This window comes from Zosterops lateralis (genome assembly GCF_965231275.1).
Source record: "Zosterops lateralis genome assembly, chromosome: 8".
NCBI classification, from domain to species: Eukaryota; Metazoa; Chordata; class Aves; order Passeriformes; family Zosteropidae; genus Zosterops; species Zosterops lateralis.
In genome coordinates, this window is record NC_139768.1 from 28320273 (window position 1) to 28333710 (window position 13438).

The 13438-nt window shown below is 34.6% G+C and overlaps 1 protein-coding gene across 1 annotated transcript in view; it reads right to left on the reverse strand.

The window, feature by feature from the left end:
• Positions 1-661: 661 nt before the first annotated feature.
• The window catches only part of CFAP46 (cilia and flagella associated protein 46), a gene marked incomplete at its 5' end in the record, with an annotated part of 66694 nt that continues 53917 nt past the window's right edge, over positions 662-13438 (reverse strand). The window contains 14 exons of the mRNA XM_083866277.1: positions 662-843; positions 1665-1751; positions 2254-2390; positions 4250-4331; positions 6433-6545; positions 7751-7853; positions 8992-9027; positions 9120-9180; positions 9742-9818; positions 10877-11041; positions 11965-12107; positions 12484-12605; positions 12731-12882; positions 13286-13365. Of these exons, the coding sequence (XP_083722403.1) occupies positions 707-843; positions 1665-1751; positions 2254-2390; positions 4250-4331; positions 6433-6545; positions 7751-7853; positions 8992-9027; positions 9120-9180; positions 9742-9818; positions 10877-11041; positions 11965-12107; positions 12484-12605; positions 12731-12882; positions 13286-13365 (1495 nt within the window). The 3' untranslated portion in view covers positions 662-706. The remainder of the gene's footprint in view (positions 844-1664; positions 1752-2253; positions 2391-4249; positions 4332-6432; positions 6546-7750; positions 7854-8991; positions 9028-9119; positions 9181-9741; positions 9819-10876; positions 11042-11964; positions 12108-12483; positions 12606-12730; positions 12883-13285; positions 13366-13438) is intronic.

The following is a 13438-nucleotide window of genomic DNA, read 5'->3' on the forward strand; positions in this document are numbered from 1 at the left end:
GCTCCAGGGAGAGCTCAGAGCCCCTGCCAGGGCCTAAAGGAGCTCCAGGAGAGCTGGAGAGGAACTGGAGACAAGGGATGGAGGGACAGGACACAGGGAATGGCTTCCCACTGCCAGACGACAGGGCTGGATGGGATGTTGGGAAGGAATTATGTTGGGAATGTTATTAAGGAAAAACACAGGAAAATAAAGCAAAAACTATTAACATTTATTAACAATAATAACATTTATTAACCATTTTAACACTAAGTTGTTTTCTAATTAAAGTACAACTACCTCCATATAAAAAGATCAGTTAATTCAGAATAAGGTCACTTGGTACATTTTTTACCTATGTTGATTGGCCATGAATTGTCTATGTGAAAATAAAATACATCAAGGAAATGTTTTTCCAAATGGAAGCACCGACTTTGATACATTCCAATTCCATTATGCATCAAAGCTGAAAAATTCTGGCTAGTGTGTCTATATATACACTTTTCTTAAAATATGTTGGTACTTACTAAGTTTTTAAAGGATCCACAAAGTTAAAAAAAGCTTAGAGCACTAACTGAAATTTCTGAATTATATATTCTATTTTCCTGAGAGTTATTCTAATATCAAACTGCTCATGTCTGGAAAAGGAATCAGTAATACATATATTTTCTTAATCTCACCTCTCCTCAGATCAGTGTAAGTATACCCAGCATGAAAAGATTGACACAAATTACATCTGAATTATGTTGGGTAAACCATAGAGCACACAATTAAAAACTGATGGATGGGTTGCAGGAAGATCTGAGGAAGCACAAACAGTCTGCTCTTCTATTTTGTCTCCAGGAGAGCTCAGAGAATCTGCTTCCACTATAAAAATATATTAAAAAACACTGTTAGTTCTGAATATGAACTAAACATAAGAATGCTCTAAGTGCCATAATTTAAAACACCTTCTCTTTGATTAATATTTGTGGTAATTTTAAATTTTTAAAAAAATGTTAACAACTGTCACTATATTGCAGAAGCATTTTCTAAAAAAGAAAAACAGAAACTAGGGAATATTTATGATCTGAGTTCTTTCTCTCTTCAATTCTATATGCAAGCTATAAGTAAAATTTATTTTATTAAACCTTATTTTTAAAGATAAGTCCTGTGCATTGAAAAATAGCAGTACAATTTTACAGACAGTATATTAGAAATTGTTTTACTCAGAAGTTCTTCCCTGCTCTCCAACAAGATGCCAGCTATTTCTTATGTCTAGAATGCCCTGTACCATGCAGACTGTCTAAAATCACTGCAGATCCTACAGATCTTTTTGCAGTTTATAATCCCATACCATCTATATGTTTTGCTCTTGATGCAACTTGTTACACTGATTTAAAAAGCTATGTAACAAGGTACGTCAGGAGCACGACATAAAATACTACTTTATTTGTTCAGTGGAGAAGAAATTTTAGCTTTTGGTCAGCTGTGTCAAAGCCTCCCCAAAATTTTATTTATATAAAATATAGCTACTCCAAGTATGATATTGTATCAGTGGTCTTCGGACCCTCAGCTCTTTTAAGACATTTCAGAGAAAATTGTAATAGCTCATCTGTAAAGTTTCACTTATACCCATGAACTACCTATCTAAAGGTTCCAGTTAGTGTTTATAGCCAGTCTTTCATAGTAAGCCTTTTAATTCTTACTGTTTATGGAATCCCTCTTCCTGTGACTTCTGCTTTTCTGAAGAACATGAACTGTCTGCCCAGTTGTTTTACCAAAGCTCAGCAAATCTGGAAAGAAACATTAGTTTCTGTGAGTTTTTAATGATAGTTTTGAAAAACAAGAAAATATCAATCATACAGCCTAGTGCTTTCACATTTAAAACTTAATGAAAAAGAATATCTTTACAGATTTAAGCAATGTATCTGTGCAAATATAAGTTAATCCAGGGGATTTTTTTCCACATAGTTTATGTCACTACATATGGTCATGAACTAGGGCATTGCTTCTCACCATATAAATCCTATTCTTACCATATGACCATAAACAAACACCCCACCAAATCTGTTTTAAGTAGGTTACTGTTCTGTATGAAGGATCAACCTGTCAACCACATGGTGGCTCCTGCATGCACTTCACCTCCTGTGGAAACTCCAGGCACAATTTGGTAAGGAGCAAAGAAAGGAGAGGCAGATACACACAGTCCCTGAGTGCACACACAACAGTGCCTGAAGCAAAACACACACAAGCTGAGACAAACACAAATCACAAACACACACCACAAACACTTACTCTCAAACAAGGTCTCCAGCCTTTCTGCATTCTCCTCCAGGCTCGTGTACCACTGGGGGGCTATTACAGACACCACACCTGTAAGGCTTAGGAGCATTGCTGTCTCTGTTGGTCTCTCTAGAGCAGTACGTAGACAACTAAAGAAGAGCATAATTATAAGATCAAGAAAAGAAAAATGTACATAATATATTAAAAATATGACCAAATATATGATGCTTTTTAATAGAAGGAGAAAGAATGTCAGAGTGCACTTTCCTGTATGCTGAGCATCAAGTGTTTTCTAATATTTATACAGCACTTTGAATTTAATACAGTGAATTCAGGTAACCACCTCTCTCCATTTTTTCATGATGCAATTTTACCGTGGGTTTTACTCTCTGTCATATTACTGTAGTTCTGGACATCTCTGGAAATCTGAATGGAGTAGTAACACCCTAAGTTTTACAAAACACTGCAGAATACCTTTTATAAGACAGTCAAAATGTTGGGAATCAGGTGTGAAAAGACATGTTTAGACATAAAATATTGCAAGAATTGAAATCTTGTTCTTTGTCCTAAGTATGGTGTTGATTGGGAGGCTTGAAAGCAAATCATGTGCAATGTGGGATTTGAGTTTTTCCTGCTGGATATTTCAGTAAGTATCTTTGGCACAATTATTTTAGTAATAAAAGGGGAATGATACTCTAAGGTTGAAACTGCAGAAAATAGGAGGTTGCATTTTGGCTTAATTCAGATCTGCTTTTCATAGTGACTTTATCAAAAGTCACTATAATTAAAGTTTTCTGCAATCTTTTGGGGAGATGCTGTTAGACTGTCTATGGAGTTTATGTGATTAATTTTTAAATGAATGTTATGCTAAATTTTCAGGAAGCTTTTGGACTTAAACAAAATTTTTTCTTATTGATAAATTCACCAAACTATTAAAATGAGACTTCAACATTTTTGAGTTTGAAAAACTAGTTTAAGAAATTGTGTTTTGGCTTACTTTAGAAAATGGCTGTTTGGGATCAAAAAGGATATAAAAAAATATCAGGAGTTTGTTTATACATGCAGACATCTGCATATTTACATATGTAGATGTGTGTATAACCTACCTTACACACAACTGGATTTAACTTATGCATTGTTGCACCAATTAAACAGTATTTTTAAAGACTTTTTTTTTTATTATTATTTCTTCTTCATGGAATTAATAATTAGAAAAATCAAGATATTTTTATATCCCCAGGATGTGCTTTGCTTGCTTGTTGCCCAGGCTCACTTGGCTCAGCCTGAAGTGCCTTTCTGCAGAGCTGCTCTCCAGCCACCCCTCCCCAAGTTCACACCTGCATTACTCTGTCACCAGTGAAGAGTCTGTCATTTGCTCTTGTTAAATTCCATGGCACTGTCGACTACCCAATGCTCCAATCTATCTACATTCCTCTGCAAGGCATCCCATCCCTCAAGAGTATGATCAGCTTATCTGAAAATTCAGCATGGACTAAATAATGAATAAAATCAGGACACTGTGGCATCTGTTAGGAATTCATCATGGACACGCAATAAACAATGTGAGCCCTACCAGCTGTCAACTTAGAAGTAACAAAAATACTGAGATGCTTTTAAAGATTAAAAAAGCTGCCATTAATATTTTAAATCCTGAACACGTTATTTAACATGTCTTAAAAATTATTTAAATAAAAATCTGTCTGGTTGTTAAAACTTTTCCATGTACGACCCCCAGAGGAACTCTTAGCAGATTATCTGTTAAAGGAAAACTTTATACATTCAACTAGGACATTTGGAGAATCTTGCTCTCAGACTGGTGAGGTACGTGTAATGTTTCTGTGTCATACTTTCTTATCGCTGCCTTCTAACAGAGCTTTCATCCTATTTAGTCCTATAAAGAAGCTCTTTTACTTGCAGAGTAAAGGACAGTATTCATAACTCAAAACTTTAACTTTGCTTTGAAATAATCTGCCTTATTGTGGACTTCACTGAAACTGACTTTACCTACCTTTTGTGGCTATCAGAGTTTGTAATTCTTTGGTAACTTTGCTGTGATCGTACCAGATCCAGAAGAATCACCAAACGGCATCCTGGAAAAAATACAGCAGTGGCATTTGCACTAATAATAATGGCCAGCACAATAATTAAAGTAAATTAGGTCTTTTGTAAGCTAATTACTTTCTTGAACATCATCTAAACCACTAGTATAAAATCTACATATTTCAGCTACAATTGTCAAATATTATGTAAATGTACACAAATAAAGTCATTATTTCATGTAATTTTGCTACACTCACTTTTCCATAGTGTTTTGCAGTTGTGTTTTTTTTTTTTTTTTCTATGCCACATTAGCATAATTGGTAATGAAGTCCACATACCATCTTATTACAGCCAACTCTGTAGTCATGAACTCTTGGAGTTTATTGTATGCAAGTATAGACTTTTTTTTATACAACAGCTCCTCTCCACAGCTCACAACCAAGTTACACCCCTAACATGCCATATTTCCCTTAAAGGTCTCCAGTGAAATAACTCAGAATACTCTCAGAATTAAAAGGTTTTCCCTACTGTTTGGTTTGCTGTAGCTTAAATCTGTTACTTATTCTCCTAACTCAAGTAGATGAGAAGTAAATTACTTTTCTGTCTGGAAAGTCTTTGACACACTTAAAACTTTTATCATGTCTCCTCTCAATACATCAATCTTTCCTCTGAAGTATGCTTTAAATGCATATAAACATTATCAATGCACATACATATTTATTAATAAATCTAAGCACACAAGCTGTGGTACAGCCTTCTGACCACTCCTAACGTTCTCCAGCAGTAACTTAATCTATGTGGTCAATATTTTTCTCCAGTTGAGACCTTTGGAATACAACGTAGAGTAGAAAATTATTTCACACAGTTTGTACTTGACACTCCTGTATAGCTACCCCTATACAGACTTTGGGGGGGTTTTAACACTAGCAAGGACACGTTGTTTAATTTGTTTGTGATCCATCTCTTGAGTCTGGTCTGTAACTCTGCCCCTTATGCAGTCATCCCTTAACTGACCAATTAATAACTGATTATTTTCCCTGAAGTATATCTTCCACTAGATTTTCCCAAGTTACACCCCACATAAAACAAGGTTAATTTGCATCATAATCTTGCATTTCACGATTTGCTAAACCACTGCAGCCTGGTCTCATGCTCAGATTTGGAAATGATATATTTTATTTCACCATGTAAATAACCAAACTGAATACTTAATAATATTTGGTCTAGGTTAGAGCTTTCAGAAATCTCAGACAGAATTAATCCTGGCATAGTTTAAGAGTGGGAAAAGGGCAAGGTTTAACAACTCTCCAAAAATTGCCAGACCTGTAAATATCTGGTCTATGGATATCTGAGATACCATCTTCAGACATGATCCATATATATAGAAAACACATTTTCTTATTTCTTGTAATATTTACATATAGATTTTTAAATCACTTTTAAAATCAAAGCTTCACAAAGAAGCTTCCTGTTGCTCTACAGGGCTTCACAATCTGATGTGTACCCTCTTTCTCACTTTCACATGTCTACACAGTATAGCTACCCTGACAAATTCAGCACAACTCCGAAATCAAGCTTCTTCCAGATGTGCAAGGAAAACAGGAGGAGAAAGGAAGATTGTGAATCCAAAAAAAAACCAGTCCTGAATGTAAGCTTTATGCTACAACAGAAAGACTATCTAGCCGTGAAAAAAACACAGAAAAATACCTTCTCAGAGTCTACAAAGGCTCTGTAATACCAGAGTAATCCTTCAGCATTAACCCAGCCTTGTTGGACAATTCTTGTTTGCCTCAGCAAATAAGGAAGAGACTCACAAATTTTGAAGAGGCACTGCAAAGGTTGTTCTTACCATTAAAAAGTACCTTGCAACCAAATACTAAATTCCAAAGAAAACCACCAGATGATGACTTGATTTTTGAAACCTAAGAAACTCCAACACATGGAAGTGGAGAAAAACTTTTGTGAGGATTAACAAGAAAGCTGTGCAACAGAATAAAACTTACATAATACAAAGGTTTTCTGACTAAAAATCCTGGATCTAGAAAAAAGCCCTTAATTGCCAACATCAATACAATGATAATGATACAGTATGGCACATCTAGGAATAGAAGCTGGAGTAATTTAAAATATTTTTCAATTTGCTTATCTTACTTGGGATGTTCATAGCAACCAACCAATCAAGCAACACATGAGACATGAATCTCTCCATGCCATAGAACAGAAATGCACTGCAGTTTGTCAGCAACTGCTCCCATTCAGCTTGGCTGAAAGGAAGAAGAAAGAAAGGAAGTTACTTTCATGTTACTGTTTTACAAGAATATTTTTCAGAAATTACCCATGGCAAACACTTCAGTGCTATTTACTCCAGAAATAATTATAACAGAAGTCAGTATGCAAAGCAAGAAGAGAAACACGGCTGCAGAATTCTGTGAGAAGTGTAATAACTCATATGCATTATTAACACTATGCTCTTGCATTAAAATGAATACTCAGTAACATTTCATAGTGAGCAGAGGTATGTGTATTTTTAGATAAATACAAGCCTCTCAATCAAAAAACAAAATTTTAAAAAATCATTGCTCTATGTATTGTACAGCTTTAAAATACAGTCTTTGTCTAACATTCAAAGGAAGTAGTTGTGCATACACCCACCAGGACATGAGCAATTAATTTTTGAGAAGAGATGTGGATAATCAGGCTAGTTGGCAGCAAAAGCTGCAATTTGGTAACAATGATCTTTGCAATTGTTATGAAAAAATACTAGAGTACCTGCTCAGTTGTATTAGCTAAGTAGAGGAAATTCCAAAGGACTGACTGCTAAACTAGCAGTTAGGAAGGAAGGTCCAGTGATGGCCATGTTGTCTCATAGGACTTGTCACTGTTTGACCTCTTGAGATCCCTTTTATTTCTCTATGGCTGTGATCTTAAAAGTAAAGTATTTCTATAAAGAACAAAGTGTGTTTATGGGTAGACTCCATAAAGGATATTAGCTTCATGATCAATGTTTGAAATTGTAAACTGTGTGATGTACCTTCACTACTCTGCTTCTGAAATCTGCACTCCCATTTACAGTTGACTGAAGGTGCGTGGAGATGCTGTGGTGTTACCACTTGGATTTACAAACAGTTATGAGTGAAGCCATACTTTATTAATTTACACTTATGCTCATATGCATGTATTCATGAAAGACTGCATGAGAAGACATTTTTATCAAAATTAGGTTATTTACATACACAGCAACTCTGACAAAACCAACCTGGCTAAATCACTTTGCAGCACTTTATTTCAGATCCCTAAAAGATTCTGCCTACAAACCTAGATCTGTGTTTGATACAACAACAATGGTTTGCTATGTGTTTATCAGCTCAGCAAAAAGTGACCCTATTTTATGAACAAAGTCTCTGAAAACAGGCACAATTTTAAACAAGAAATATGGATTAAACAAGAAAGCAGATAGAATATTACAAACCTTGGAGCACACATATTGCCAATGACACCTTCCCAATGCACTGTAAATCGGTCATGGTATTTTTCTAGTATTTTCTGCATTTTTTGGGAAGGACTTGAAGCTTCTGTAACAACAGAATTTCATCATTATGAATGTAACAAACTACCTTGGCAGATGTCAATTTCAGTAACTTTAAAATGACACTATCATATTTAGGGGGTTTTAGATCATCGTTAGATTTCATGTTTTTTGAAACCTAAGTCTGGCTTTTAAAATTAAAATAATTGTGGCATCTTTAGAGTAAAACTGGGATGCTTATTTGAAAGGTGTCTTTTATAGGTTAAGGACACAAAGAAAAAAATTAAATACCCTGAAAAAAGGGTAAAGAATTGAAAACCAGTACTGCTCATATGGTTCTGTTGCAGAGGCTCAGAGAGGACTTAAGTGGGTGGATAAACTGAGTTTCCAGAGTTCTGATTTCAGAAAACAAGACTCCAAAACCACCTCTTCTTTCTGAGAGATTTAATGATAAACATTGAAGGATAGACATTTTTCTCATTTTGACTACATTTTCATATTAGTATAATTTAGAATATACACTCTAGAGTCAGATATTGAGCACATAAAGTGTTTTATATTGATCTGCTGTGCAGGACAGCTGCAAACACATGGAGACATATTCTGTTATGCTACTGATTGTTCTGTAGTTTCTTTTCCATTGTGTTTAGACTTAATAACTATTTCAACACCTGAAGGGAACCAACAGGGCATAGGGAGAGACACTGTTTACAAGAGCATGTAGTGACAGGACAAGGGTGAATGGCTTCTCACTGAAACATAGTTGGTTTAGGTTAGGAAGAAATTCTTCTCTGTGAGGGAGGGCAGGCCCTGCCACAGGGTGCCCAGAGCAGCTGTGGCTGCCCCTGGATCCCTGGCAGTGCCCAAGGCCAGGCTGGATGAGGCTTGGAGCAGCCTGGGACAGTGGAAGATGTCCCTACCTGTGATGGGATTGGAATAAGATGAGCCTGTAGGTCCCTTCCAACCCAAACCAGTTTGTTTTTCTGTGATTTAACTAAAAAAACCTCCATGAACTGTTATACTGTTTCACAGATTCACCATTTACAGGTGCTAAGCTGTGCTGTTCTAATAAAAAAGAATGTTTTTTTGCCAATGTCTTGATATCATGACTTTATTTTTTGGTACAAAACAATTCTAAATGCCATGGGTAGATCATGAATAAAATACAATTTAATATATATTACCTGCTTCTCTCCCTTCATTATAGGGGTCCACAATATCTGATAAACAGTTAATCAAAAACAATGATATTCAAACAACAAAAGAAGGAAATTTAGCTGATACACTTAGCCAATAGGTTGTGAAAGGATACATTTTAAATTACGTGTATCAACAGGCAGGCAATTAGAACGTGGATCACGATTAACTGGTGCCTACAATTAAAAAGAATACATGTTCTATTGTGTGTTAAAGTTTCAATTAAATATCAACAGTATTGCGTTCTTTGTGTCAAATAACTAAGAGAAAGACACGTGAAACAACTAATGAAGTTTTGAATCTGGGTTTAAAAGCACCATGGTACTCAAGTGTCAGTGGAACTTATTACACTATTATGCATTAGCTACAATGCATATACATATATTACACGTATATACACACGTGTGTGCATATATATAGATTATATGAAAATATAAATATAGATTTATAAAAACATATCTATTCACTATATTAAAGAAAATATTTTGTTGCAGAAATTATTTTCAGTAACTTTGAGCAACTTCCTTTGTGGGTTATCAAATATGTCCCATTTATAAAGTGTGATTTTTCAAAGAAAAACTCCTTGCAGAATCAACAGGAATCAAGATGCTTATGGACTAATATGACATTCATTCCACTTCAGAATTCTAGCACACATAATGAGCTTCTATGCAATCCACTTTTACACTTTTCTATGCAAGTTCTCTGGTTATTTACGGAAAATATGTGAAGTTCACCATTTGGGCACTCTTTTTCTGATGAGTTTTTGTGGCTCTTTCTTTATGTACATCAACTTTTTTTTTAAATTCCATTTCTGTGAAAATGAAAAGAAAAAACATTTAATATATAGGCAGCTTTAGCAAATAAATATCCTTGAAGGACTGTGAGTATTTAATATGATGATGTAGTAGTAATAATAGTACTAGTAGTAGTAATAATAAAAAAACCACAACAGATTGAAATAAAAAAATTAAACATTCATTTCAAATCACAGCAAAGTAAGGATATTACCCAAACCCTCTTGCCTAAAAATAAAGGCTTTAAAGTGGAAAACAAGGAGGAGATGTCTCTCTAGAACAGCATACTTTCATCGTACAGAGTGACGTTTTCTACACTTGGTCTATTTTTTATCTTGGCCCAACTGATTTCAAAAATTTTACGTGGTTTTCTCTACATATGAAAAAAATGCAGCTTGAAATTTTTAACTCTGTTAATAGAAGGTATCTTTGATCCATACAAAAATGGCTTACTGCCTGCATTTATCACTCACTCCTAGATCTAAGAAATGAGTTTTAAGATGTCATAAGGAGACCTTTACCAACTGTCCAACTACCTTACTTAACCTCATTTTGCTAAAGAGTTTATGTACGTAGTAAGTGCCAGCAGTAGGGAAAAGTTCATAAAGCCTGTGGGGATTTGATTTTGCCCATGTGTAGCACATGAACTGAGAGGAAAGTATTTCAGAGTAAGATTTTGCATTTGGTATTTTAAGCAAAGTCTTATAGTAATGGTAAAGAAAAATTACAGAATTGTAAATTCTTACTTCCTTTTATCGTTTACTTTCCTTTTTTTCATTGCAGCTGAAAATAGCTTTGAAGTTTAGAAGTTTAGCTTCAAGTTTTAGATTCCACTGAGTTTTACATAATTCTTTAATGTGCCAAGGTTATTTTAAATTAGCTACCACTGCACCTATAATCAGCGTGTATATTACTGAAATAAGGCTACTGCACTATCTAGTCCACCTAAAATACTGGAAACCTTTTGGATATGCTTGTCTTCCAGTAAAATATACACTGTGATTAATATTTAAAGTTTTAAGTATCTTTCTATGCATCCTGATGCTAAAGGGAAAAAATGCTTATCTAACAGTACCTGACTCAGTGCAATGCAGTCGATTGTAGAGAAACTGTAGAGAAAAATCTCTGGAAACAGAACTTATTCCTTCCTCTTGAAATATACTCAGAGCTTCCAAAGGCAATTCCATAAGCAATGTATCCCCTAGTAATACCACATACAATCCTAAATCCACAGATGTATCTAAAGAGATGTGAAAGAACATGATTGAGATTTACTTCTCAGTTTGTATATAAACAATTGCTCTTTGATGTAAAAACCTAAGTTTTATCCATTGTATGGCACATGAACTTCATTGTAATGTGGATTAAGTGCATTAAGAAAAAATATTTCTTTTTCTATAATTACTCTTAAGATGCTCTCAAATTTCTATGCACTTGTTAGCACCAACTCTTCAGAGGGAAAAATATCCCCATATTAATAACCAACCATCCCAGGTCCAAGTCCAGATATATGCAATACATTCAGGAAAACAATGTTTGGAAAGGCAAAATTGCCACAGCAGTGATTGGCTAAACAGAATAGAACTGTAAAGGAACTCTTATCCAATACTGTGTTGTTCTGTGGAAAAAAATATTTGTTTCTGTTATTTAGGAAAAAAGTACTAAATATTATTATGGCAATATTTCTGGTCTACAGAGAAAGACCAGATGCATGGGAGACAATCTCTCCAGTTTTTGCAGAACTCCTCTTGAGATGTGTTAGAGACATACTGTAGCATTAGGCTTGTATGCCAGCTAACAACCTGTGAGAGTCCATAAAGCTAAAAGCAAAAGAAAAGACAAAACAGACAATCTCTTGACTTAAGAAAGCTTCTTATTTTAGCTTTTATCTTGAAAAGCTGGTTTGTGATAAAGACATTTCATTTAGATGTCTACAGACTGCATGGTTTGGAAGACTCTAAATGCAGAAGCATTGCTCCAGCATCTAAATTTGCCTTTGAAAGTATACTGAAATATTTGACTCAATATAGAAAATAAAACAGAGAAAGACAATGCTAAAGTCTTTATCCTCTCCTCGCTTTAAATAAAATTAAAATTGAAATTACTGGATTTTGGTATCTGTCCATACACACACACGCACACACTACTCAAGGAAGCACATACCCTGCATTCCAACTTGTTTGGTGTTCTTATCTTTCACTTTCTTTTTTCCTGTTTCAGCTGCTGAAGACTGGGATTCTCTGGGAAGAGTGTTCTTATCTTTCACTTTCTTTTTTCCTGTTTCAGCTGCTGAAGACTGGGATTCTCTGGGAAGAGGAAATTCATGGAAAACATTACCAGCTTCAATTTCTGCTTCAGTTTCAGTGAAATTTTACACAAAGGACATGCTCTCTCTGGAGTTCCTGTCCTTCAGAAATCCCAACTTTAAACAGTTTAATTATAATGTTGCATCTTGAGCTAGCTTCAACTTAAGTATAACTTCAGCTGGAGAGCAGTGCTTGTCAGAAATGGCCATTAGTCTATCATATGGCTCAGTCTCTCAGTCTGACATATCCTGAATATACTCACTTTCAAGACATGAAACATTCATCCAACAGGGTATCCTTGCTAAAACCCTTTATTTGAGAGACTTGAGTCACAGTTCTGTTTTCACAAATGACAATCAAAGTCAATGTATCTTACCTGATAGCAGAAATGTCAAACTGTGACAGCATTGGTTTCAGATAGTCTTCCATAATTTCTATTATTTCAGAGAAATCTGATGTCAAATCAAGCTCACTATCATCTATTTTCTCTGTTGGAGTCTATCACACACATAGAAACAAAAATTAGAATACTTTAAATCTCCATCCTTGTTAAATGCCATTATATATAAAAAAAGTACATATTTTTAACTCAATTTTAATAATAAGGTAATAAAATATATTACCACATCTGTTTTGGAGACATACTCTTGCAAGTTCTGCATAACAGTTTGCTTAAGATGATTCTTCATCTTTTGCTGCTTGTAAAGATTCATTTTTTCCAACAAAACACGAAACACATCAGGATTGACAGGAAATCGAGAAACTTTTGCCTGCACTATTAAAAAGGAGGATAACACCCACTTGAGAATCTTTTTGAGATATATTTGTACTTGAACAAATGATTGTACAAACATTGTCAATTTCTAGCCATGATATTCTTTGAAAATAAAATCTAGATGAATAAATAGAAATAAACACAAAATATACACAGAAAAGTACAACGAGAAAACTCTATTATTATTTATAACTTCAGCCTTCAAATATAAACAAAAATTACGTAAATTGTGACTAGATACATGACATCTGATAATGAAATATATATTTATGAATTTATGTTCCTTGGTAATTAGAGGAGTTAAAATTATTTGAAAAAGTATTTTAAAATGTTACTAACTGCAACAGCCTGCTCATAACATCAATGCAATGATTCTTATCTCTTAACAGTAAGAGGTACATACCCATCTGCTGAGTGAGTTTTCCTTTCTGCTGTGCAGGACTTACTTGGGGCATCTCAATCAATGAACTGTACAACTGTGATCTGTGGAAAGCAGAAAACTGCTGAATAGATTATTTGACTGTCTACCCTTGTTTATATGACTCAAATTTATTAG